This window comes from Sus scrofa, chromosome 18, assembly GCF_054392235.1.
Source record: "Sus scrofa isolate SSC_HxYL_T2T_F1_AM1 chromosome 18, Sscrofa_HxYL_maternal_Yorkshire_Landrace_v2.0, whole genome shotgun sequence".
Taxonomy (NCBI): Eukaryota; Metazoa; Chordata; class Mammalia; order Artiodactyla; family Suidae; genus Sus; species Sus scrofa.
The window spans coordinates 27,913,950-27,939,999 of NC_139400.1; the positions used below are offsets into that span (position 1 = coordinate 27,913,950).

Below are 26,050 nucleotides of genomic sequence, written 5' to 3' on the forward strand. Positions count from 1 at the left end.
TGACCATCATCTACTTCTCTCCAAACAGCAGCCACCTATCCCCCTCATGTCCACTGACTGTAAGGTGATCAGCTCACTGAAAATACTTAGGTCTGACAGCCGGCTGCTGACTGGTTCTGTGAATTATGCAACCAGAGAGACACAGAGACCTATGGGCTTCTCCAGGCTGGCAGTCCTCCCTGCATGCATGTCTGCATGTGTGTGTGCGTGCACGGGCGTACAGGGAGGGCTGCTGGACAGGGGAGCACCTGGCATCAGAAGCCACCAGAGCATCCCTACAGCCATCAGCTGGGGTAGATGGGCACTACGGCTAAACGAGACCAAGGCAAGTGGCCTTCAAAAGAGATGGGGAGAAAGGCCTGACATTCCCAAACTTCTTTCTTAACATTAGGAGACGATCATCACTATATTTGTGGAGTCCAGGCAGAAATCGGCTCACAGAAAAGGGAGGCAGCACAGCAGAGTAGTTTGGAAACAAACCGCCTGGATTCAAATCCCACTTCTGCCACTCTCTGTGTGAACCTGGCCAAATTACTGAAACTTTCTGTGTCTCAGTTTCTCCATGTGTTAAATGGGGACAACAGTGTTTACTGCATAGGTTTATTCTCAGTTTTTCTTTTTTTAATTTAATTTTACTTTTTCTTCTTAGGGCCACATTTGCAGCATATGGATTCCCAGGCTAGGGGTCAAATCAAAGCTGCAGCTGCAGGCCTGCATCACAGCTACAGCAATGCCAGATTCAAGCCAAATCTGCGACCCTCACTGCAGCTCACAGCAACGCTGGATCCTTAACCCACTGAGCGAGGCCAGGGATCAAACCCACAACCTCATGGTTCCTAGTCGGATTAGTTAACCACTGAGCCATGATGGGAACTCCAGGCTAGTTGGGTTCTTAACCTGCTGAGTCACAATGGGAACTCCTGAGTCTTAAATAAGTTAATGCATATAAAACACTTAGCAGCATGCTTGCATAAGCAAGCATTTAAATAACATTAATGGGACAATGAGACTGAGAGACAGAATGTAAGATCAATGTGGAAAAGAATGTCTATCTTGGAGTATACTGTAAGTGGGGAGTCTCCTGACCATTATATTTAGTATAAAAAATGAAACCAAAGTTGGTGGAAAAAAAAGAGAAATTAAAATTTCAAAGTGCAAGAACTGCACATCCACAGACTTCTGCATAAACAGAATGGATGGCCACAGTTTCTTTTTTTTTTCTTTTTGGTCTTTTTCTAGGGCCGCTCCCGCGGCACATGGAGATTTCCAGGCTAGGGGTCGAATCAGAGCTGTAGCTGCCGGCCTACGCCAGAGCCATAGCAATGCGGGATCCAAGCTGAGTCTGCCACCTACACCACAGCTCACAGCAACACTGGATCCTTAACCCACTGAGCAAGGGCAGGGATCGAACCCGCAACCTCGTGGTTCCTAGTCAGATTCGTTAACCGCTGAGCCACGAGGGGAACTCCATGGCCACAATTTCTTAGCCTAGACAGAGACATTTGGTTTGGCCTTAAGAAAATGAGCACCACTGCAGCAGGGACAACTGTCTCCTCCAGCAACAATTAAGTGTCCCATTACTCAGTTCACTGGAGCAGTATTCAGTGCACTTGCTTCTCACTCCTGGTCCATCTCTGTAATGATGAATACTCCCCTGTCCCCTTGCCCTGGTGAGGGGAAAACTTAAATTCATTAGTTTTTTTGTTTGTTTGTTTTGTTTTATTTTTTGTTTTTTGTCTTTTTGCTATTTCTTGGGCTGCTCCCACGGCATATGGAGGTTCCCAGGCTAGGGGTCTAATCGGAGCTGTAGCTGCCGGCCTACGCCAGAGCCACAGCAACGCGGGATTCGAGCCGCGTTTGCAACCTACACCACAGCTCACGGCAACGCCGGATCCTTAACCCACTGAGCAAGGGCAGGGATCGAACCCGCAACCTCATGGTTCCTAGTCGGATTCGTTAACCACTGCGCCACCACAGGAACTCCTAAATTCATTAGTTTTAAAACTTCTTAGCAGTTCTGCTAAAAGACTTGGTAGGATTTTTTAAAGGCTAAAATAAAGCTTAATTTTTCCAGATGAATTTTAAAATTATTATAAAGCTGACTCCCCCCAGAAACCCTTTGGATCTTTGATTGAATTTTTTTAAATTTAGAGACAGGCTTTTCACTAAACTACTAAAAATAATATTACAATAATAAAATATAACAGTATAAAGAACAGAATAAATGGATGAATAGAAACAGAAATGCCCTACACAAGACCCTACAGTCTATTTAGAATTCTGCCTAATAAAGATGACATTTCCATCTTTATGTTTAGAAAGGATGGATTTCAACCTTTTTATAGAATAAATGGTATTGGAGTAATTATGCAGGGGAAAAAAAAATCAATTCAAATTCCTACCTAATGCCATATACCAAAGTATATTCCTGATATTTTTTAGTATTTAAAAATAAAAATTGAATTCATAGAAGAACTGGCATATAGTTATTAGAGATTTATTTGATTTGGGGCCTATGTAAACATAAAGGCAAAAGAGAAACAATTAAGGAAAGAGAAAGTTAACTGAAGTGAAATATAATCCAGTGTTGGCAAGGGGTTAGTGAAGCAGGTTCTAAACAGTACTGTTGCAAGTATTAGCAAGCGTGAGCTATGTGGAGAGGAAAAGAATCAAAGATGTGGGTGAGATTTTGTACCAAGATGAACAGTTATTTTTGTTGTTAATTTTTTTTTTTTGCTCTTTAGGACCACATCTGTGGCATATGGAGGTTCCCAGGCTAGGAGTCAAATCGGAGCTACAGCTGCCAGAGCCACAGGAATGCAGGATTAGAGCTGAGTCTGCGACCCACACCACAGCTCACGATAACGCCAGTGCCTTAACCCACTGAGCAAGGCCAGGGATGGAACCCTCAACCTCATGGTTACTAGTTGGATTCGTTTCTGCTGTGCCACAATGGGAACTCCATAAATAACTATTAATAAATTATCAACAATAGGGGATTGGTTATTATGATGGATAATATGACGAAACATCAGCAAGTATTAAAGCGATCTTTCCAAGAAATACTTAACCTCATGAGAATGGTTAGGATATTTCAAGACAAGTTATAAAATAGTAGAGACATGATCCTAATTAGGTTAAAAAAATTTATGCATAGGGAGCTTTTTTTTTTTTTTTCTTTTTTTTTAAGGGCTGCACCCGAGGCATATGGAGGTTCCCAGGCTAGGGGTCTAATTGGAACTACGGCTGCCAGCCTACCCCACAGCCACAGTCACAGCCACGCCAGATCCGAGCCGTGTCTGCCACCTACACCACAGCTCATGGCAATGCTGGATCCTTAACCTTAACTGAGAGAGGCCAGGGATCGAACCTGTGTCCTCATGGATACCAGTCAGGCTCGTAAACCACTGAGTCAAGATGGAAACTCCAGAATCATAGATTTTTATAATCAGGACCAAAAAACCCAAATGAAAAATACCCCTCCCCCAGCAAATGTGATGCGCCCCCTTTTCTTGTGGCTTCATTAGAAAAAGTATCTGCTGTTTTAGAAAGTGTTGATCCTTTCTTAGTGGTTCTGATACGAAGCTTGGTGGACAAGCTGAAGCAGATGATTCCCATTCCCTTTACTGATGAACTATGGACTCCAAAGGTTTGTTTTGTTTCCTCCTCCACCTAACTTTCTTCATTATTTTTGCTGAAATAGGGAGGAAGATGAAAGATGTGTAGATCTGGTTCTCTGAAGACTGCTCACAGTGGGTGGCAAGGTTGGGGGAGAAGTGAATGTCCCTCAAGGAGCTCCTCAACCCGGCTGAGTCCCGGAGTCCATTAGCAAAGGGAGTAGTCCCTTTACTGTTGGGGTGAGACAGGGTCCAGAAAAAAGAAGTCTTTAGGGTATAACATCTGTCAGATCTGCCTTGGTGAGTTGGAATTTAAACTTCTGCCATGCAGGTGACATTATCCTTAACTTGAAAACCACCGTCCTACACTGCCCCGGCGTCCCTCACTGGTTCCTGTACTCTATCAAGCTTCACTCACAATGGTCCTCCCAGAAGGAGGACCTCTAGTTCTATCCCGGAAGACACTGAAACCCCTGCTTCAGGCCTGAACAAGCCAATATCCACATTGCTTTTAGAAGAAACCTCTGCTACACTGCCAATAGGACACAATCTAAAAGTATGAAAAAAGAATTCTTAAAAGTCCACAGAGATAACAAATCAGTTGGTTAAATGGGAAAGATGTGGTTCCGAGTGCCAGAGTAAATCCTACAGCGCTCTGGGTAAAAATGTTAGAAGACAGAAGGAGCATCAGAATTATTTGGATCATATCCATTATTAGATTCATCCTCTGGATTCCCAAGGGACAGATGACATGACTGGCTTTTGCCTAAAATTACTGAGATAAGGCATAGCTCAACGGTCTGATTTGATACAGCACAAGAAAGTGTTAAATCCAACTCTCCAGTCTGAGTTCACACGTGTTGGCAGGTCGCAAACAGGGAAATGGTCTGCTATGGGGAAGCACTGGCTTTAGGATGCAGATCATAGCTTTCTCTTAGTACAAATGCAGCCAACAACATGAAATGTCAATTCAACAGATTTACCCAACCCCAGCTACTGAAAAGAAGCAGATTCTGGGGATCAGTACTAAGTGTGACCCACTTTTATTTCATGCCTGTATTCAGGTCTACTCGGGCGGGAGACCCAGAAAGTCCTTACACTTACCTATAAACTCATCTATCTGAAAAGGTGAGGCTGCGGAGGAGCTGGAACTACAGAGCAGTCTGTTCTCCCCACTCAGACAGGTCAAGACCATTAGAAGGGATAACGAATTCTCCTATCAAACCCACACAGTGAAGTACTTTTAGCAGTTCCATAGTGAATGACAGCAACAGCACTTCAGAAGAGTTCAGAAGAGCATGACATAGTCGGATATCCTACCTCCCCTTCAAGGTAGATTAGGACTCAGATGAGGAATAGAGAAAGGTAAGGAAATAGGAGTAGAATTCTAGCTAAAAAGGGAGGTTTTCCTTAATTCTACCTCTGGTCCATTTCATCCTGAACATTCATGGCTAGAAGGTGCCCTTTGACTTGCAGTGTTGTTCTAAGATCAACTCTATCTCTCTTTGGGTTAGTTCACGGAAGCCCGTAGCCCTATAGAAAAAGCAGGCTGTAGCTGCTTTGGGTGTTTTGTTGGTTTGAAGGAAATGATTCTCAGCAGCCACATGGCTCTTTACACTTCCTATGCTATTCTTCTCTTGGGGTAGAAGTGCTATCTTCTCCCCACTTTTGAAGGAGGATGCAGCATTGTGTCTTTCTTCAAAGATTTTTCCATCTGACATGTTATCCAGTTCCTAGGGATCTACCCTAAAAAAAAGTGCAGGGACTTCTCTTTCAGCCACTAATGTGATTAAGGAACTGTCTGCCTAAATAAAAGTATGTTATTATCTACCTTATCCTCTTTCCAGGACTTTAATCTACAAATCTCCAGAAACCATAGAGTACTTGATTTGTCTTACTTAACCTAATTATATGTATATTTTAAAAGCTTACGAAACAATCACAGAGTCTCACAGAACAGGGCTGGTCCTTCCCTGTGACCCAGACTTCAGAGGCACTTCCCCCCGCAGCCCGAGTCTTGGTAACCTCCTCCCAGAGCCTGCCAAAGTGGATCCAAAGAGCTGAGCTGCAGTTGTAAACTCTTATCACCACATTTCTATGAACTTTATCCCTTTTGTTTATTTAGGGTATCACCAATATCTAGGAAGTCAAAGAGCTGGGAAAGAAGGGCAGGGTGGTGGCATGTTATTGGCTAAATCCAGAGGTTCTTGGTGAGGCCACATTTAACCGGAAGCAGAACCCACAGCATCAACTCCAAAAGTACCTTCATCACAGTATGCTGGCTGACCTTGTGGTGGGATGGTGGTGCCTTTTTTGGGACAGTCAGAACATTCCTCCCACCACAAGGCACTTGCCCACAAGACAGTATCTGCTATAGTAAAGAACACTGATCTATCCCATGGGAGAAAAAGGACCAAACACAACCCACAGAAAAATTTTAAATCCCTTTCAGCAAATAGTCACTTTTCAAATAAGCAATTCAGTTAGACAGCCATTATTATGGCTTCCCCCCACCCCCTCAGGAGACCCTAAGTTTCCTATTAGTGAAAGGACTCAGAGGCTCCTAGAATTTTCCTAGGTACCAGCTGCCTACCAAGGTAAAAAAAAAACTCACATCGAAGTTCAACCTCATGCTGAAGGGTTTGCTGTCAGTCATGCTGTGAAGGTTTAAGTGGAAACGAGGAACAAATTCAATAAAATATTTATGCTTTCTTACCATTAGCATCTTGGACTCCAGTAAGTGCTCCGACGGCTGCTGCGGTTTCCCCAGACAGGACGATCTGTCCCCCGCCTTGCAAGGTGGCCTCAGCCAGGGTGGCAACAGCATGGGCGGCAGCTTCGCTGTGGGTACAGGAGCAGAAGAAGGGGATGTGAGCTGAACAAAGGTACAGCACTGCAATGAGACAAACCAACCTTTCAACCCTGCCTACCTAGGATCTCTCTACTGACTGCATTTGTGAGCCTACCAGCAAACAAGGGATTCCAGTGCTACTGATAGAACCAGAGCAATTTTTAAATGATAATAATTACAGCTAGAGAAATCCCAAGTCTTTCATATTTATATGAATGAATAACGTGAGATTTTCTTTAAACCTAGGAGATGAATGTTTGAGGACAGAGGCACTCAGACCTAAGTTCTTTATCAATATCAATCAATCAAGTGCTTGCAAGCCACAGTGGAAGATCTGATCCATATTCACAATGCAAAAGCCATTTTGGCTGTCAATCACAAGAGTTTTTTTTTTTTTTTTTTTTTCTTCCTTTCTCTTTACGGTAACACAAGGCAGATGACCTGAAACTGCTCTTTTATAACCAAAGATGGATGATTATATGAGGAGTCAGCTACCTGGACTTGCTATTCAATTAATACTGAGTAATAACTATTTGGTTCCAAATACGAAGTAATGGTTGACTAATATCCTGCAAAGTTCACCCCTTCCCTTTGCCTTACTGTGCATGTAGGCAGTGCTAAATTAAGACTTAAAAGTTTAAATTATCACTTTAAGTCCAAGCTCCTCTAAAAACAGAATGAAATAATAAATCTCCCTTCACTGCAAATTCCCTGCAGAATAGAGAGTTGTTAACTACCTGTTTATAGTGAACATCATTCTAGCAGTTTGTCTCCCATTTTTCTTTTCCTTACTATATACTTAAATAACACCCCCCGCCTTTTTGGGTCACACCCGCAGTATACGGAAGTTCCCAGGCCAAGGATCGAATCTGAGCCGCAGCTGCGGTAAAGCTGGATCCTTAACCCAATGTGTCAAGCCAGGGGTCAAATCTACACCTCAGCAGCAACCCAAGCCACTGCAGAGACAATGCCAGATCTTTAACCTGTTGTGCCACAGCAGGAACTCCTAATATACCCATTTTTATTGATTCTATGATGATACAAACTATAAAATGTATTACTGTCTTATGTGCCCATAAAAAAGAAAAAGTTCCTGACAATTGTAATTTAAAATGTGAAAGAAAAAACAGATAAATTCATCACCTCTTTGGGGAAAGTATCAGGTGCCATTTTACAGTTACTGAGGGCATAGCAAAAGCGGGCAGGGAGGAAAGGGTGGTGTCATTTAATTTATTATCAGAGGTGGACCAAGTTCTGGGTTTGACACCAAAAAGCCAGTTGATTCAGCTCTGTTCTAAAGCTGCAGACTTCGTTACAACTCTGGCGGTCATCTTGCAATCACAGGCTACAGGTTAAGATGGGCAAGGGGCTATGGACTGGTTAGGGTAAACACGTAGCGACGGTGGGCAAAGCAATGTGTACTCAACTTAACAGGGTCACTTTCATCTAAGAAAGTCAGCAGACAAGTAAAGCAACTAACATGGTCATTCCTCTGGGGAAGACTTCTTGGTCACCAACAGGATGTCAGGAAGCAGTTTAAGACACCCAATGGACAGAAAATAGAAAATTCTCCCCTTTTGGCTAACTTGCCTTGCTTTTAAAATTGTTATGTGTGTGTTTAAAAAGCTATTTTTTTCCTCTGATACTAACAAAATTTATGTAGAAACTTGTATAAATTTTATTAAGTATAAAATAAATTTTAAATATCATGCAGATTTAAAAGGGATTTTCCTTCTAATCTTTTTTTTTTTTTTTAGGGCCACACCTTCAGCATATGGAAGCTTCTGGGCTAGGGGTTGAATCAGAGCTGCAGCTACAGTCTATACCGCAGCCACTGCCGAGGTGCATCTGCGACCTACCCAGCAATTTATGGCAATGCTGGATCCTTAACCCACTGAGTGAGCCCAGAGATTGAAACCTCATCCTCATAGAGACAATGTTGGGTCCTTAACCTGCTGAGCCACAACGGGAACTCTCTTTCCATTTAATCTTAAACACAACTATAAACCAATAATCAGGATTATATCATACATAGTTTTATACCCTGCTTTTCCTATCCGACTTTGTATTTCTTCACGTAAATATTCTTGGACATTTATTCAAAATAAGTTAAAGCACAAAATTGTTGCTGTCTTGGGAGTTCCCGTTGTGGCTCAGCAGGTTAAGAACCCAGCTAGTATCCATGAAGATTCGGGTTTGACCCCTGGCCTCACTCAGTGGGTTAAGGATCTGGTGTTGCCATGAGCTGTGGTGTAGGTCACAAATGCAGCTTGGATCCCATGTTGCTGTGGCTGTGGCATAGGCTGGCAGCTGCAGCTCCAATTCAACCCCTAACCTGGGAACTTCTATGTGTCGCAGGTGCAGCCCCAAAAAGAAAAAAAAAAAAGTTGGCTGTCTCCTCCTTTTCTAGTTGTTTAGCTGTGGTTTAGTTGTTTAGCTTTTAATTTCCAGACTTCCTTTGACTTAGTTCAAGATCATGATTACATATTTCAAATTTATTACTTTCTTCATAAAAAAGTTTAGGATGGAATTGAGGTTGAATAAAAAGCTGATCAGAATTAGAGTTGCCAACCAGCCCATTTAAAAGCTAAGATCCTTTTCTATGCTAAAAGATACTTTAGATCTGACAACCCCGCCAGTTGCTGCGTAGTATATGTAACATGGAGGGTCAAGCCAAAGCGGACCCTTGACCCAGAACTACTACTTTACATTTTGCACGGTAGATTTTCATTTCAGAGTGCTTTCTAAGTATTTATTAAGGATAGTAAAATGAATGATTTAGTGCCTAGACCTTTAACTTTCAGTATTTTTTCGGAGAAACTTGTGTCAAATAATACTACTAGCCAATTCTACAATGTTCAGCTACCACTGATTAATGATAAAAATATTTAACACTGTGACCTGAGACTTCATAGAAAGCCAAAAAGCACATTAATTGGAAAATGCTTCAGCTATGTAGTATTTTATTTTTTTATTTATCATTATTATGGATCAAACCTATGCCACAGCAGTGACCTAAACCACAGCAGTGACAATGCCAGATTCTTAACCCACTAGGCCACCAAGGGAACTCCTTTTAAAGAAGAAAACTGGTATATGGGAATTGTTTATATGGAAATAGGAGCTCTGCTCACAGATTACCTCGGCAACTGTTCATTCCCCACAGTTTTTGTTTTTAGGGCAGTAGCTGCGGCACATGCAAGTTCCAAGGCTAGGGGTCGAATCAGAGCTGTAGCTGTTGGCTTACACCACAGCCACAGCAATGCCAGATCTGAGCCACATGTGTGACCTAAGCTGCAGCTTGCAGCAATGCCGGATCCTTCATCCACTGAGCGAGGCCAGGGATTGAACCCACATCCTCATGGACACTAGTTGGGTTTTCATCCTGCTGAGACACAATGGGAACTCCCATAGTTTTTAATCACAATTTACAATAATAATTTTTTTTTGTTTTGGTCTTTTTAGGGCTGCACCTGTGGCATATAGAAGTTCTCAGGCTAGGGGTCGAATCAGAGGTGCAGCTGCCGGCCTACACCACTATCACAGCAACATGGGATCCAAGCTACATCTGGGACCTACACCACAGCTCACAGCAACGCCAGATCCTTAACCCACTGAGTGAGGCCAGGGGTCAAACCCACAATCTCATGGACACTAGTCGGGTTTGTAACCACTGAGCCAAGATGGGAACTCCTATGATTTACCTATGACCATCAAAGGTGATGCCCTGGCACTCTTAGATATATGCTTGCAGTGTGCAATTTCATAAGCTGTAAGGGGGAGAGCAGCTACCTGAGCCCTGACCCCGAAGTGTACCTGTATCTAGTCAAAGCCATTTTATGATATCATATTTATGATCTCTGAAGTTCTAAATATTTGAAGTCATCCACAGGTTGATACGGTTAGATATTGCATGTCCAATCAGGGGCCAGGGCAACACAGTGACGCATGGATCTTTCATGTGACGCATAAAGACCACGGTGATACCTGTGGTCAGCAGACCATCATTTCCAAATCTATTCTAACCACTTACACTAGATTTCATGGGAAATGATCAAACTGTACTGCTAGAAGGTTACCTTTACTTCAGAGGTGAATAGGGATCAAAATGTCTCGAAGATACCACTTCACAACTTTTTGACAAAAGCCATTTTCAAACCAGAGTTACAAATCAGTAGTTTCCATCAACTTTTTATCTGCAAGTGTCCACTCTTTATCTACAAGGAAAAAGAGGCAGTTGCACAGTCCCTGCCCTCCATTTCCAGAGAGGATTTCTGATCTAGGCTGTCCATTCCATGTTACTGAACAAATAAATATAAGTCTATAGATTAAAACTATCTTTTAACAGTATCTCCAATTTTAAGTCAATATTTTCATCTTTAAAAAACAGTAAATTTTTCCTTAAAAATATTATTCATGTCTTTTTTTAAGCAAAGTCTTTTCACAGCACAAGAACAGCCACTCTTTCTTGGGAAGAGAATCAATTTAAGCATTTATTTCCCCACAGCACTGAGTCAGTCGTAGCACTATGCACAGTAGACACTCAGTAAAAACGGTCTCACTGGCAACTACATGATGTAAATTTCTACCAGGGCAAATGCAGATTCAGTCTCCCAATACTGATCATGTATTTCTATGCAAGGACTCTACTGACTGACTTTGCAGGACTTGTTTAAGAGGGAATATAAGCCTAGGGCAGCTTAACCAACAAACTGAAACTTCAAATTAATCACTGTATTGTGGCAAGCAAATGTTTTCACTTCCTCTCCTATCTGGTTGTTCAGGGTGAATAGCTCTTTTTTTTTTTTTTAATTAATTTTTTGAGCTGTGATTTCTGCTTTTCATTTGTTCACTTTCTCTCCCCATCTCTTTCCTAAAAGGATGGATTTATTGTGTATCTTGAAAATAATTAACTACTTTTCAGATTTTTAAATGACAATTTCTCCATACCCCCTTTGGGTTATTGTAATGCCAGGGTGAGGTCCAGGTTGTCTGAGCCCAGGCCCTCATTGTAACTTGCTACCCAAAACTCTTTAAACTGCATGGGTGAAAGACAGATCTGTCCATCTGTCCTGCACCTGTCTTTCCTCTCAACAGTTGAAGGAGCCCCTCTGCCTTCTTGTTCCCCACCTGCCATTCCATGTAGCCTGCCTCTCTCTCTTCACTTGCACCACATCTGCTGTTTACAGTGTAGCAGAGGTGCAGGTGACTATTAGAGAACCATGCTTGTTCCAGCTGCACCTGAAACAAGACAGGCTGGAAGAAGCAGCTCTGAGGAACTGCTTTGTTATTATAGGAACCAAGACCAGATTCTCAGTGTTTTTTTCACCAAGATGACTTCCAGTAACAAATTCCATGCAGAGACTGGACTAGGTCTCATCCCACAGAGAAGCAAACACCAAGGGCTTGTGTCTTGGGTCCAATCCTCATGACATTAGACAGTGGATTACCTCTATTGGAATTAGAAGCCCACAATGTTCTCCTAATAGCCTACTATAGTCTAGTCTTCGATGCCAGGCTTGGCTTCCTCATCCCCAGCAGAGGTTGTAACACACCATCCCCCAACATTCATTGGGGCGATGAATTATCTGATTGCAAACAGATTTCAACATCTCTTTTCTCCTCCTACATGCCACGGTGAACCATATTCTCCTTCCTTTGGAGTAAACACTGTAGCCACCTCAGCTGCATCTGAGTTTGTTAACAAGCCCTCAGGGGAAACCATTACCCTCCTTGCCTTTAGAAATAAGCCCGGTCCTTACACTAAAGGGAGCCAGAATGTGCTTCATATTTTCCACTATGTACCGGGTCCCAGGACACTCACGCTTCACTGGAATATCCAAGGTGCTGGCTCAATGAAATTAAGTTCTTCTGGTCTTTAATGATGGCCTATTAGGCCCCAAGCTACAGTGAGGGGTTATGGACCAAAAGGAAGGAGTTCTCACTCTGGCCAGAGTGTTCAGGAAGTTTGCGTGCCCTCTCTCAAAGGCAGGACCGGAATTGCATCCAAGTGTAAGGAATCAAATAAGACATTCATGTTACTGAAAAATGACATAGTTCAATAGGCTGAGAAAGAAGTTTCTATCCCAGGTCACTCAGGCACTCACTGGTAACTGGGCAAGTGTGTATACATTTCAGTTTTTTTATACCTAATCAACCTCCCGTTCCTGGACATACTTCCTTGAAAAATCACTTTTTTTTTTTCTTTTTTTTTTTTTTGCTTTACCACACCCACAGCATATAAAAGTGCCTGGGTCAGGGATTGAAAGCCACAGCTGTAACCTGAGGCACAGCAGGTGACAGCCGCATGACAATGCCGCATCCTTAACCACTAGGGCACCAGAGAACTCCCTAAATCAGTCACTTTATCTCCACTCTTAATACTAGTTTCCAAGCCTTTGACAAGTCACACCTGTACTGCCTCTTCCTGACTGGCCTTCTATTTCTAATCTCTTCTCACTATAAGCAATTCTAAATAGACAAATGTTAAAATATAAGTTAAATGATAATAAGTATAATTCCTGAAGTACTAACTATAGGCCACACACTCATGCGAGTTTTATTTTTTCTTAATTTTTATTAAAAATTTTTTTTTTTTGCTTTTTAGGGCCATATCTGCAGCATATGGAAGTTCCCAGGCTAGGGGTCATATCAGAGCTGCAGCTGCTGGCCTATGCCACAGCCACAGCGATGCCAGATCGAAGCCACATCTTTGACCTACAACGCCTCTCACAGCAATGCCAGATCCTAATCCACTGAAGGAGGCAAGGATTGAACCTGAATCCTCATGGATACTAGTCAGGTTCTTAACCTGATGACGCACAATGAGAACTCTGAGTTTTATATACATTATTTCATTCAATTTTTATGATTCTTCATGATGAAAATTATCTTATTATAATGATGATGAGACCAAGGCTCCGGGGATACATTTCTCAAGATCAAAGGGCTACCAAGTAGCTGAAGTAGGATGCATTCCTGAATCCACATGACCTCAGAACCCTCTTTTTAGCCACCATACTATACAACCTCATGAAAATCTTTTGTGCTTATGCCAGTCAAGGCTTTCTAGGGTCTATCACAGCCAATCTAAACCTTAGCTGAACTTCATATTTTGGAGGAACTGATCCCCTCCCTCTGAATTCCTATGTTCATAGTATATGCTATACAATTCAACAATGAATCACACTCTGTTTGCTAAGTGTTTTACTTAAATCTCCCCAATGACAGTATGGTTTCTTTTAAGGCAGATATTTATTCTCTCTTAGAGCACTCTTGATTTACAACCTTACCTAGCAGAGTGCAAGAGTTCAATGACTATCTGAGACTAAGAGCGGCTGTGCATTATAATAGCAGCCTTACTGTATGCTGGGCACTGATCTAAGGATTTCGCATCCACCGACTTTTCCAATTCTCTCAATACCCCTTCAAGGCAGGCACAACTTTTACCCTCACAGAGGAAAGCCTGGGCATTGAGTTCAAGTAAACCACCCAAGATCAAAGAGCTAGCAAGTTGACAGAGCTGGGATTCAAACCTAAATAGTCTGACTTCAAGGCAGACACTCTTTTAATGATCAGTTAAAATGCCTGGGCCTACTGAAAATAAAATTGTCAGCAATGAACAGTAAGAAGAACATGGGGATGATTTTTTCTGTTAACAACCAATAGAAGGAACCACCAGATAAGGAACAATACTTTTTTGGGGGGTGGGGTTTGGGCTGCACCTGCAGCACATGGAGGTTCTCAGGCTCAGGGTCGAATGGGAGCTACAGCTGCCAGCCTACACCACAGCCACAGCAATGCCAGAGCCGAGCCGCATCCGAGACCTACACCACAGCTCACAGCAATGGCAGATCCTTAACCCATTGAATTAAGGCCAGGGATAGAACCCACATCCTCCTGGATACTAGTCAGGCTCTTAACCCACTGAACCACAATGGGAACACCATCAATACAATTTAATTTTGGAAACTACTTATTACTGGAGTATTTCATTCTGCAGTATCCTTCCTAAATATACCTAAAGAAAAAAAAATTTCAATTGTTCCCAATAATCCAAAACTTATTTTATTTTGAAGTCACTGATAAACAAGGGAAACAAATTTCCTCAAAAGTCAGTAAAATAGCTCTTGACCAGCTAAAACATGAATATTCATAACAAAAAGCAGTGTCTTTTGCAGGGTAAAAGGAAAATCAATCCTGAAGTTTCTTCATTTTTTATTATATCCTCTGGTCCCTTTGAAAACACAAAGTACTCACATCTTGCTGCTTTTGGTGTGTTAATGAGCACAAAATGGGATAAAGCAAAAGGGACCCATGTCCCTTGAGCAGCAGGCTTGAGCCGGAAGTCAGAAAGCCTGGATTGGTTGCTGAGGGTGGAATGGGATGGGAACAAGGTGGGTGAGGGCTGACAATTTACAATATTCTATGGGCCAAGAGTATTAAGTTCCAAATGCCAATTGTGACAAACTGAGGCACAGCGTTTCTCTTTAAATCTGTATGTAGGGAGAGATTCGCCCTCCTCTTTTATCGCCCACCCCTGCCTCCACCTGTTGAGTGCCATGGTGACTGTAGCTCCCTGTTGCATCTCCTGAGAAGCTGCCACTGCGGCCTCTGCCAATGATGCCACCGCCTGGGTGGCCTCTGACGCTTGCGTTGTCTGGATGGTCATCTCACCTCCCTGTAATGTGGCCCAGTTTTGCTCCACCTAAGGCAGAAGGACATGATAGTTAAAACATCAAAGTCACAAAAGGATTATGATTTTTTTAAAAGTTATTTTTTCTAAAAAATTTCTATGTGCTCTGCCAAATATGTACACACTTATAAATTAATATGACTTACAACATATTTCAGCATGATATCTTTTGTGCAAAAAGGGAGTATCAGAATATATATTTGAATTTACTTATATCTGCATAAAGAAATTCCGCAAGGACACGAAAGAAACCATTGAAAATATTTTCTCCAGTGTGTGCAGGGGGAGCAGTTGTGGAACAGGCTGGATAGAAGACAGAAAGCAGGATTTTCCACTGTACACTTTCAAATAACTTTTTAAATGTCTGAGTCATATCAATACAATACCTATTCTAAAATTAAAGTTTTTGAATAGATCCTAAGTACAGTTCTAAAAAAGTTCAAACTGTAGCAAAGGGAATATAATGCCAGTACTTCAGACCCTCTGCCCAAAGGCCGCTGCTGTTACCTATTTCTCACGTATCTTTGCAGGAATATTCTCTAAATAAGCAAGCATATTTACGCTCACACTTCACACACACACAAACACCCCTACTTACTTTCTAATCCTTTCTTTTAAAAAAGAAAAATGGCAGCATATTCTACATAGCTTCTTTTTTTGTGAGGGTGCTGCAGCCACGGCCTGCAGAAGTTCCTGGGCCAGGGGCTGAACTGCACCACAGCAGGGACAATGCTGGATCCTTAACTGCTAAGCCATGGGAACTCCTACATACCTTTTTGCACCTTGCTTTTTTCACAAACCATGCAGCTCTGAAATGATTCTGTTTTGGAATGTATCAAACTGCTTCGTTCATTCATGATTGGTAATACTGGCCATATAGCATTAAATTATATAGAATGTTGCCATATACAGTATACTTTGAGGAAGTTAAATTACAGGGTAAGGCACAAAAGATTAAGATGGTAGTAAGGGGTGGAAAAATGGGAAGAAGCAGATGAAGAGATTTCTATTCAGAGTAATGACAGGCAATAAATAAATCAGCTTAGGTGTGAACGTTTCTTTGGAATTTACTATTCTTGAGTCTCAGTGCTTTAGCTGTGTTTGCTTGAGCTCTTGTTGCTCTCCCTTTCCATCTTTTGGGAGCCATTGTGTGGTAATATATGCCTGGATGTCACCATGTCCCAGAGAAAGGGCCACAAATTCTAGAAGGGAAAGATATTCAGAGGATGTATAGTTAGCTTCGGTGCTTTTCTGAGAGAGACCTACTACAATGAGGCCCTTCAAACCCTGGCTACCCTCGTCCCTCCAGCTATCATGAAGCACCTGAGTCTCTTCCACACTTTCACACACTGTGATGCCCTGCAGGTGCTGCTCCCTTGGCAGGAATACAACTGCCATCCTTCAGCCTTGGCTTTCTCTTCACCCCTCCAGCGGGAGGCTCAGGTGAGACTGGAGCTGAGATAGGTCCACTTAAAGACAACTCCCTGCAGTCCAAGGCTCAGGACCTCTCCTCCGTGTTCTACAGCACCCTGGGCTTGCTTCTACTAGATCCTTCCCTCACTGCCACTCTCTCGGACGTGTTTTCTCTACCATCTACCTGTGTGCTCTTTAAGAGAATAGTCTTTATTTTCCTGTACCTGTAGTATATATGGTACCTGGCACAGGGCTCAGACAGCATTTATTGAAAGGATAGGTGAAGACCATACTCCTTTGTTCATATTTTCCTACTTGTTTTTCAGCCACCTCTTATTTCAAATAAATTAATATTCATAAAAGAATCCATTTAAAATAAATTATGCTACTTCAAAACTGTTACATATGTTGATGATTCATTTTTTTCTTTTTATGGCCAGACCCATGGCACATGGAAGTTCCTGGGCCAAGGGTAGAATCAGAGCTGTAGCTCGGTCTACAGTACAGACACAGCAACACCGGATCTGAGCCACATCTGTGACCTACCCTACAGCTCACAGCAACACCAGATCCTTAACCCAATAAGCCACAATGGGAACTCCAATGATTCAGTTTAAAATTCAAGTCTGTAAAGTTTGTGTTCTGGTTTCTTCTGCTTTTTATAGACTCACACATATCACTATTATATCATTCTACTTCAAATTTTATTTCTTATGACACATAATGCAATTAATACCATCAATACCAATTAATGGTCTTATCACACAACAGAATAAATTCTCAAATCCATTTGCATTTGTAAATATGCCATCAAAGTTGAAATTGTAGGAGTTTCCGTCATGGCTTAGCAGTAACAAACCCGACTAGCATCCATGAGGGACGTGGATTTGATCCCTGGCCTCACTCAGTGGGTTAAGGATTTGGTGTTCTGTGGCTATGGTGTAGGTCGACAACTGCAGCTCTGATTCAGCCGCTGGCCAGGGAACTTCCATATGACGCAGGTGTGGCCCTAAAAAGAACCCCCCGCCTCCCCAAAAAAGAAAGAAAGATATATAAATATTTTGAAATCAGCATAGTTTATTTCATATTATTTTAAAATTCTTTTTTTTTTTTTTTTGCCTTTTTGCCATTTCTTGGGCCGCTCCCACGGCATATGGAGATTCCCAGGCTAGGGGTCTAATCGGAGCTGTAGCCACCGGCCTATGCCACAGCCACAGTAACTCGGGATCTGAGCCGCGCCTGCAACCTATACCACAGCTCACGGCAACGCCGGATCGTTAACCCACTGAGCAAGGGCAGGGACCGAACCCGCAACCTCATGGTTCCTAGTCAGATTCGTTAACCACTGCGCCACGACGGGAACTCCAAAACTCTTTTCTTATTCATTTCTAAATAATTATGTAATGTGTTCCGTATCCCTAATTAGTTTTAAGCTGCCCAAGGTTAGCGATTTTGTTTGTTTCTTTGTAACAACTTAGATTATTGGATATTCTCAGAATACTAAAACAGGTTTTGGAGACTATTTATAACCAGAAGAGACAGGCCCACAAATGGTCCTTCTTATAAATGTAACCAAATACAACTAACTGGATGCTGAATGTAGTAAGGTCTAAGGTAAGAGTTCTCACTGGCAAGGCTAAGATAACAAAATGACCTCACAACTTCTCAAAGTATATGTATTGTTTATTTTTGTAAAAGCACTTTCTGTTCCTTGGGAGAAATGAGGCTAAATACAGGCAGCAGGATGTTTCTACTGAGTCATCTAATGCAATGCCTTATGGCTTGAAGTGAGATATGCCTTATGGCCCAAGTCAGTGAGATATTTTGTTTTTTGTTTTTTTTTTTAATTTTTTAATTTTTTTTTGATATTTTGATTAAGTATAGCTCAAAGCTAAGATGCTAACAATCAAGTCAATATCTAAGAGAAATCTGAAGGCAAAGAGAAGCAAACTATAAAATCGAAAATACTTTTGCCACTTTCTGAGAGAACCTATGCTTCTTCTCTTCATATCATTTTTGTTTCATTGGAAGTGTAGGAAGAGTTAAAAAAATGTTGTTGTGTATTGAACCCATGCCACAGCAGCAGCCTGAGCCACAGCAGTGACAATGCTGAGCTCTCAACCACTAGGTCACCAAGAAACTCCAGAATTTTTTTAATCTCACTGAATTTGGGTATTTGCCAACAGATTATTTGTATATGCCATCTACCCACTCACACATAGATGACTAAAAAATAATGTTAGTGTGCTGAAAAAGCAACAGATATGTGACCGAGATATTTTTATCTTTCATATTTTCCATGAACTTCTGAATACACTGAATTACCTTTGTATATGTGGAGTTATTTTGTAAAATGAGTTTCAAGGACTTTGTTTTTAGAGAAGTGTTTAAGAAACTCAAAATTACTTTATTAAATAGTGTCCAGGCAACATTCAGTTGGGAAACATGGTTAATAACTTTGAATAAGTCAAAAAGTAACAAATCCCATAAATGTACCCACCCCTGTCTTTGCTGCCTCTTTTACATCTCAAGGGGTGTCTGTCCTTTAGTTTGAGTGTTTTCGGACTGACCGATTTTTCACTCAGCTAATCCATTCTCTTTCATGATGTGTATATATTATTATTATTTTTTTCTTTTTACAGCCACCCCTGTGGCATATGGACATTCCCGGACTAAGGGTTAATTCAGAGCTGCAGCTGCTGCCTACACCATAGCCACAGCAACACTGGATCTGAGCTGCATCTGCAGCCTATGCCATAGCTCTGGCAATGCCAGATACTTTACCCACTGAGTGAGGCCAGGGATCAAACCTGCATCCTCACAGAGACAACGTCGGATCCTTAACCTGCTGAGTCACAATGGGAACTCCTACTTTTAAAAGTAAGTATCCTGTTGACTTCTAGTTTTCTTTTTCTTTTTTTTTTTTTTTTTTTTGCCATTTCTTGGGCCACTCCCGCAGCACATGGAGGGTCCCAGGCTAGGGGTCGAATCGGAGCTGTGGCCACCAGCCTACGCCAGAGCCACGGCAACGAGGGATCCAAGCTGAGTCTGCCACCTACACCACGGCTCACGGCAACACCGGATCCTTAACCCACTGAGCAAGGCCAGGGATCGAACTGCAACTTCATGGTTCCTAGTTGGATTCGCTAACCACTGAGCCACGACGGGAACTCCTGACTTCTAGTTTTCTATACTGGAAAGCCAAAGGTCAGCTCCTGCCCCAAACCCTCCCAGTTTCCCCAGCTGGAAACATTCTTTCCTGAAGGCACAGACCATGCTGCAGCATCTCTACAGCAGGGACCAAAGTTCACTTGTGTAGACAATTCTCTCTCCCTGAGTGCAGGGTTCCTGTGCAAATCAACCCGACACATCTAACATCTCAACTGCTACCCGGCAGGGGCTCAACACATGCTGGCTGGCAGGAGCCTGCTGCGTTTCTCTTCATCTCACTGGCCGTGACCCGCGCCAGTTCTTTCCCTTTCCTGGGATGCACAAATGAAAGGGGCTCTCTCATGTTCTGAGCGAAAATATTCCAGGGTTTTGAACAAGGCTGAGACAATACTTTAAGCTTTATTTTTTATATTGCTCTTTGACATCTGTTGGCTATGTTTCAAACTTCAGGAGTACAACCTTTAGGGGAAAAGTCCACAGTGACTTAACAAACCATTTCCTGAACTTCACTGAAGGTTCAAAGCCTAGACAACATTTTTCTAAATGCACTACCTAGCTTCAACACTCACTCTGTGCCTTTGGGCCAGTCACCTAACCTTTGTTTTATCATGTATAAAGTGAAGATGATAACAGAACCTATACTTCCTAGCGCTGAGTACTTCCTTTAGTGAGTGCTCAATAAAAGTTAGCTACCTTTAAGTTAACATCTCATAATTACCTCGATTTTGATAGGGAAGGATTTTCTTGTGAAGCCTTTTCAAAGGCATGAATAAAATGCAATAAATTATGTCTACTGATATACAAACATATCCCTTCAAAGAATGTTATAGTCCGCTCCAGTTTTAATGATCTAATTTTTTCCATAAAGCCCAAAGTTTAAATTCTTTAGGATTCACAGCATAAAAGTACGGAATGGATAATCCATTTTTTTCTGTACTATACAAAATGCTATGTTGCAAATGTAAAACTGTAAGTTCCTCACAGGTCTAAATCATAAAGATCCATACATTTCAACTGGTATAATTAACATACACAGAGTAAGCTACTTTGTAAAACTGTCATGGTCTGATGTTTTGAAAGGTTTAAGTAAAATAATGGTACAGATGTGTAGGCTGCTTAGAGTCTCTTCATCTTCCAGACCCTCCCTTCTCCCTCACCTACACGTTCAAGTATTCAAGTGGATACAGACAGAATCCTCCTTCTTACCTCTCCATCAGCCACAGCAGAATAATTCACCTGGGCAACAGTGACTGTAGTTGGCAATTCTGAAGCATCGGCCAATGTGGCTACTGTTGCCCCTGTACCAACCTAAAGACACATAAGGAAAGGGATAAATGTCAGTAGACTGGTCCTTCTGCTTCTCCTTTACTCAGAAGACTCATTTAAAGCCATATTCAACTTGGATAACAATTAATACACCTTGTAATGTGAAATGAATTACCGAAATCATATCTTAGATACTAACATGAGCTTCAGAGTTTTACTTCAATCAAATAAGTCAATATTATTCAATCAAATATTTTTCAAATAAGTATTAGAAGCTGTCACTGGTGCCCCATGTCAGTCAACCAACTTTCTATTCTCACCCCAACCTGAATTTAATTTTTTAAAATTTTTTGTCTTTTTAAGGCTGCACACTCAGCATATGGAGGTTCCCAGGCTAGGGGTTGAATCGGAGCTGTAGCCGCCAGCCTATGCCACAGCCACTCCAGATCCGAGCCGTGTCTGTAACCTACACCACAGCTCATGGCAACGTCAGATCCTTAAACCACTGAGCGAGGCCAGGGATTGAAACTGTGTCCTCTTGGATACTAGTCAGATTCATTTCCCTGAGCCATGATGGGAACTCCTCTATCTTAACTTTAGAGGCTTCCTATCTATCAACAAATTGCGTTTTATCTCATAAGACGTAATATCAAAGAAATATCTCCTGGCCACTGACAGAGTGAAATGGTAAAAAAAAAAAAAAAACAAAAAACATTTTTACAGTGCTTTGATTTGGAAATATTCAGAAAAGCTATCTATAGCTCTGTTTAGCAAAATGCAAACAACTTAAAACACCATTCGAAAAATCAAGTTCAGGTAGAAAGATCCTGGGGAGCTTCATACAAGAATTTGTAGAAAGAAAACTTTTTCCAGTCTGAGATGAAGTGCCCATAAATCCACCTTAGAAACCACAATTTGGTAACTCTTAACTTTACTTACCTGGATAAGAGAGACAGTGCCATCGGGGTTACTAAAGGTCTGGACTACAGTCTGTGATGGTACAAGATGGGCTATACTATGTGTGGTTGTGGCTTGTGTTTGTGTTTGCTGATCTTCAAAAGCATACAAAAGGTCCTCCCGCCCATGCTGTTTATAACAGTTTTTAACTATGGTCCGTAGTGCCTGGGTCCATGAAACCTGTCACCAGAAAAAAGGCAAATTAAGTACAAAGAATGCTGGTTATTCAATCCCACTATGGAATAAGCAGGTGCTTATTTATCAAAGCAAACCAAACCTGTATGGAGTAACTCTCTCAGGATTATTTCCCATAGACTGATTCAGACACAAGGAAATTCAGGACTAAGCACCAAAGCTTTCACACCAGTTTCCTTTCTGATCAAAATGTGGTTTCGCTTTTGGGTTTTAGACTCTGTTCTAACCTGAGGCCAACTTTTAAACGTCTCACAAAAGAAGGTGACTCTTTTGTCAATAATTTTATACTTAAGATTCTTAGTAAATTTTTAGAGCTAACTGAAAACAAATATGCAGAACAAGTAAGGGAGGACACCTGGTGTAATCCTTCTTCCTTTTGGCTGTGCCCACAGTATGTGCAAGTTCCCAGGCCAGGGATCGAACCCAGGCCACAGGAGTAACACTGTATCCTTAACTTACTGAACCACCAGGGAACTCCTAGTCTTTCTTTTTCTTCTTCTTTTTTTTTTTTTTTGTCTTTTTAGGGATGCACTGGTGGCATTATGGAGGTTCCCAGGCTAGGGGTCGTACTGGAGCTATAGTTGCCAGCCTATATCACAGCCACAGCAACGAAGGATTCGAGACCTATGCCACAGCTCACAGCAACATTGGCTCCTTAACCCACTGAGCGAGGCCAGGGATGGAACCTGCGTCCTCATGGATACTACTCAGATTCATTTCCCCTGAGCCATGACGGGAACTCCTAGTCTTTCTTCTTTCTAAAAACAAGTTTCGTCATCAGTGGACTTGACCAACTTAACAGCTCTCTCTTTTCATATTTTCGTAGTGATTCTTGCTAACCAGAAATAACGACATTTCTAAGTCTACAAAGTGATTAATACCTTTACTTCAAGTTTATTCAGTTTTTCCAAGCACCTTATAAAATTAAAACTGCCCCAAAGGGCAACAATGCAGAGATAAGTGTAAGCTCACAGACCCATCCTAAGTCTTTATAGTGATGGAGTAATGAATGGGAAAGTCTATAAATTAGAGAATATCAAACTTCTTTTGGGGGACACATTCAACACAATATTTGACACAAATATTTTTAGACTTTTTATAGCACAAGAAATAGGATAACAAAAACTAGGTGGCTGATTCAGAACAGAAAAGCAACAGGCAACTCAGGCCAGAGGAAGCCTCACCCTTTGCTTTTGCTCTTCTGTGCGGACATCGCTCCGAACATTTGCCCATGGGATATCTTCAGGCCACCAGATGGGCTTGCAGCTTTCTTTACCCCAGCCTGGTTTTCCTCGACCTGTGGAGTATTTCAGCATCTCTGGAATAAATGCCCGAAGCTGGGCCTAAAAAACAAGAGCATGGTCATCAGTAGTCACGAAAGACATCTGGGATATATTTGTGTCTCCCAACAAATTCTAAGGTTATAAAATAGAGAGTGTCCCTGGAGGCTATTGGAGAGTTCCAAAATGCAACACTGAGAACCAAATGTTTCCCATAGGTTATTGTAGCTCCATGAATGATGGAGAATTATACAAATGTTTGTAAAGTGCACCTTAAGCTGTGTTTCATACACCTGTTCCAGTAAGATCAAGAACATCTGCCTCCATGTTTGACTTCTGCCCCCTAAGATGCTTATTTCTCTTTTATCTTATTTTTTATTTTTTGGCTGCCCCATGGCAAATCGAGTTTACGGGCCAGGGATCAGATCCCAGCTATAGCTGCAACCTACGCCGTGGCTGCAGCAACGCCAAGTCCTTTAACCCACTGTGTTGGACTGGGGATCAAATATGCGTCCTGACGCTGTAGAGACACCACTGATCCCATTGCACTCTGATGGAAACTCTGCTTATTTCCCTTTTAGTATGTCCATACATTCAAGGTGTCAAACAAAGTCGACATGTTTTCAACACTGTGCTGGAGGAAGTAATCCGAATCATTAGATGAGAGAAATAAGAGATGAGAACAGATAAAATTTGTAGGTGATATGACTGTGGATCTGGAAATCTCCAGAGAATCAAATGAGAAACTACTATAAACAATAAGAGAATTTAGTAATGATGTGGTTATAAAATATATGGAAATAAATGGACTTTACTGAATAAAAAGGGAAAATAACCCTAAAACTCATCTTAAAAAGTTTCTAGTCCAATGTCTGACATACAGATATACATAATGAAGTATGTATTGATTTTAAACACATTATGGACTTCAAATTTTTTTAATATAAAAATTTTATTGAAGCACAGTTGGTTTTACAATATTGTATTAATTTCTGCTGTTTAGCAAAGTGATTCAGTTATACACACACGCACATTCTTTCACGGGTTCTTTTTCATGTGCTTCATCACAGGATACTGAATATAGTTCCTTGTGTTATATAATGGGACCTTGTGGTTTGTCCATCCCATATACAACCAGTTTGCATCTAATAACCCCTAAACTCCTAATCCATCCCTCCTAACAGAGGAATCTCTTGATTTCTATCCTAGCTGAAGATTTTCTCCCTGACATAAAGAAACAGACTGGAGATAGAGTAGGTTAGATGGGTGGGTCAGCTTACTGTGTCCTTGGGGTTGCAACCCAAGTCTTTGAGGAATTAAAAACAACTCTGGCTTCATTCAAATGTATTTTACAAATCAAATCCAGACCAAACAGATGCTAAACCACAGAGACAACTACCAATCTTCCTCCCTAGACCTACTTCTTTACTTTGAACCTGGTGGTCTATAGCTCCTCAGAGATAAGCAGCATCCTCCATCTAAGGACACACTCATATTGCATCTAGAGCCTAGGACCATAAGGAGAGGACAATTTTAGCAGGAGTCAGACCCAAGGACATGGGCCTATAGCTGTAAATTAGAGAAAGAAAAAGAGAGAAATGAGAATACTTAAGTATTAATGAGAGAATGAATACAGCAACATTGTATTGAAGAGACTATTTAAATATCAAATATTCTCATTTAAATATTATTTTACCAGAGGATAATGCCAATTAGTACATAATAGAGAATCATTAACCCAAAACAGTACTGTTCAGCTAATAAAGAAAGTTCAGTTAACAGTATTTACATCGTTAATTCCTGTGCCGAGCCTGCCATTTCACCTCTTTCTAAGTTCCCCATCTCCCAGACAGTCTCCTGCCTGCAGGATATGATATAATGCACTCACTCCATTATATATTTGGCTCTGCGGCATCAGGCAGCAGGCTAATAGAAATGTATCCATTTGCAAACCCAGGCTATCAGCTGGTTCATGAGGTCACTTCTTCAGTTATTTTAAGAAAGTGCATCTCAAAGTCATTTTCCCCTTTATCCTGGCTTCCTGCGAGCGTCTTTTTCTAGCCTCAGATAAACAGAGAAGGAAAAGGCTTATGTAATCCTCGCACACAATATTTACATTTTTCCTATATTAAAAAAAACAATGGCTTTCTCAGATGGATAAACAAAATAGACTCAATACCACAGACTTTTATAAGTCTCCCCTTTCTCTCAATCCCATTAACGGTCTTTGTATCCACACCTAACAAAGTGGGGAGATCATGAAATAAGAAGGCCAAATATCTCTAAATTAACAAAAAGCTAAAATTTTTTAAAGTCCTAAAAGATGTTTTATGTGCTAGAAATTTCTGGATGGGAAATGTTTCAAAACCCTAGGAAAAAGACAGTACAGGCTAACATGAGAAGCAGGAAAAAGAGAAGCAGCACAAAGAAAAGGTTACTTCCACAGGCAAAAACCCCATTCAGCTAAAAAACAGACCCAGTGAGAAATTAAGTTCCAATTCAGAGTCAGATCTTAGCTTTTTAAAGTACTAACTGTCAGCTGTATAAAATTTGCCCCATTTAGAGTTCCCTGGGGGCCTAGTGGTTAAGGATTTGGTGTTGTCAC

At 41.4% G+C, this 26,050-nt stretch overlaps 1 protein-coding gene across 26 annotated transcripts in view; it reads right to left on the bottom strand.

Moving 5' to 3' along the window:
- NRF1 (nuclear respiratory factor 1) overlaps positions 1-26,050 on the bottom strand; it is a 195,418-nt gene that overhangs the window by 62,299 nt on the left and 107,069 nt on the right. For 16 of the 26 annotated variants that reach the window (XM_085005484.1, XM_085005489.1, XM_021078999.2 and 13 more), the window contains 5 exons: positions 23,350-23,508; positions 21,953-22,150; positions 20,954-21,055; positions 15,018-15,175; positions 6,334-6,458 (listed from right to left, as the gene is read on the bottom strand). In XM_085005484.1, coding sequence (XP_084861610.1) covers positions 6,334-6,458; positions 15,018-15,175; positions 20,954-21,055; positions 21,953-22,150; positions 23,350-23,508 — 742 coding nt within the window. Of the gene's footprint in view, positions 1-3,688; positions 6,459-14,512; positions 15,176-16,234; positions 16,366-20,953; positions 21,056-21,952; positions 22,151-23,349; positions 23,509-26,050 lie in introns of those variants that run through there. The other 10 variants (XM_085005499.1, XM_085005495.1, XM_085005498.1 and 7 more) reach the window with 4 other exon arrangements.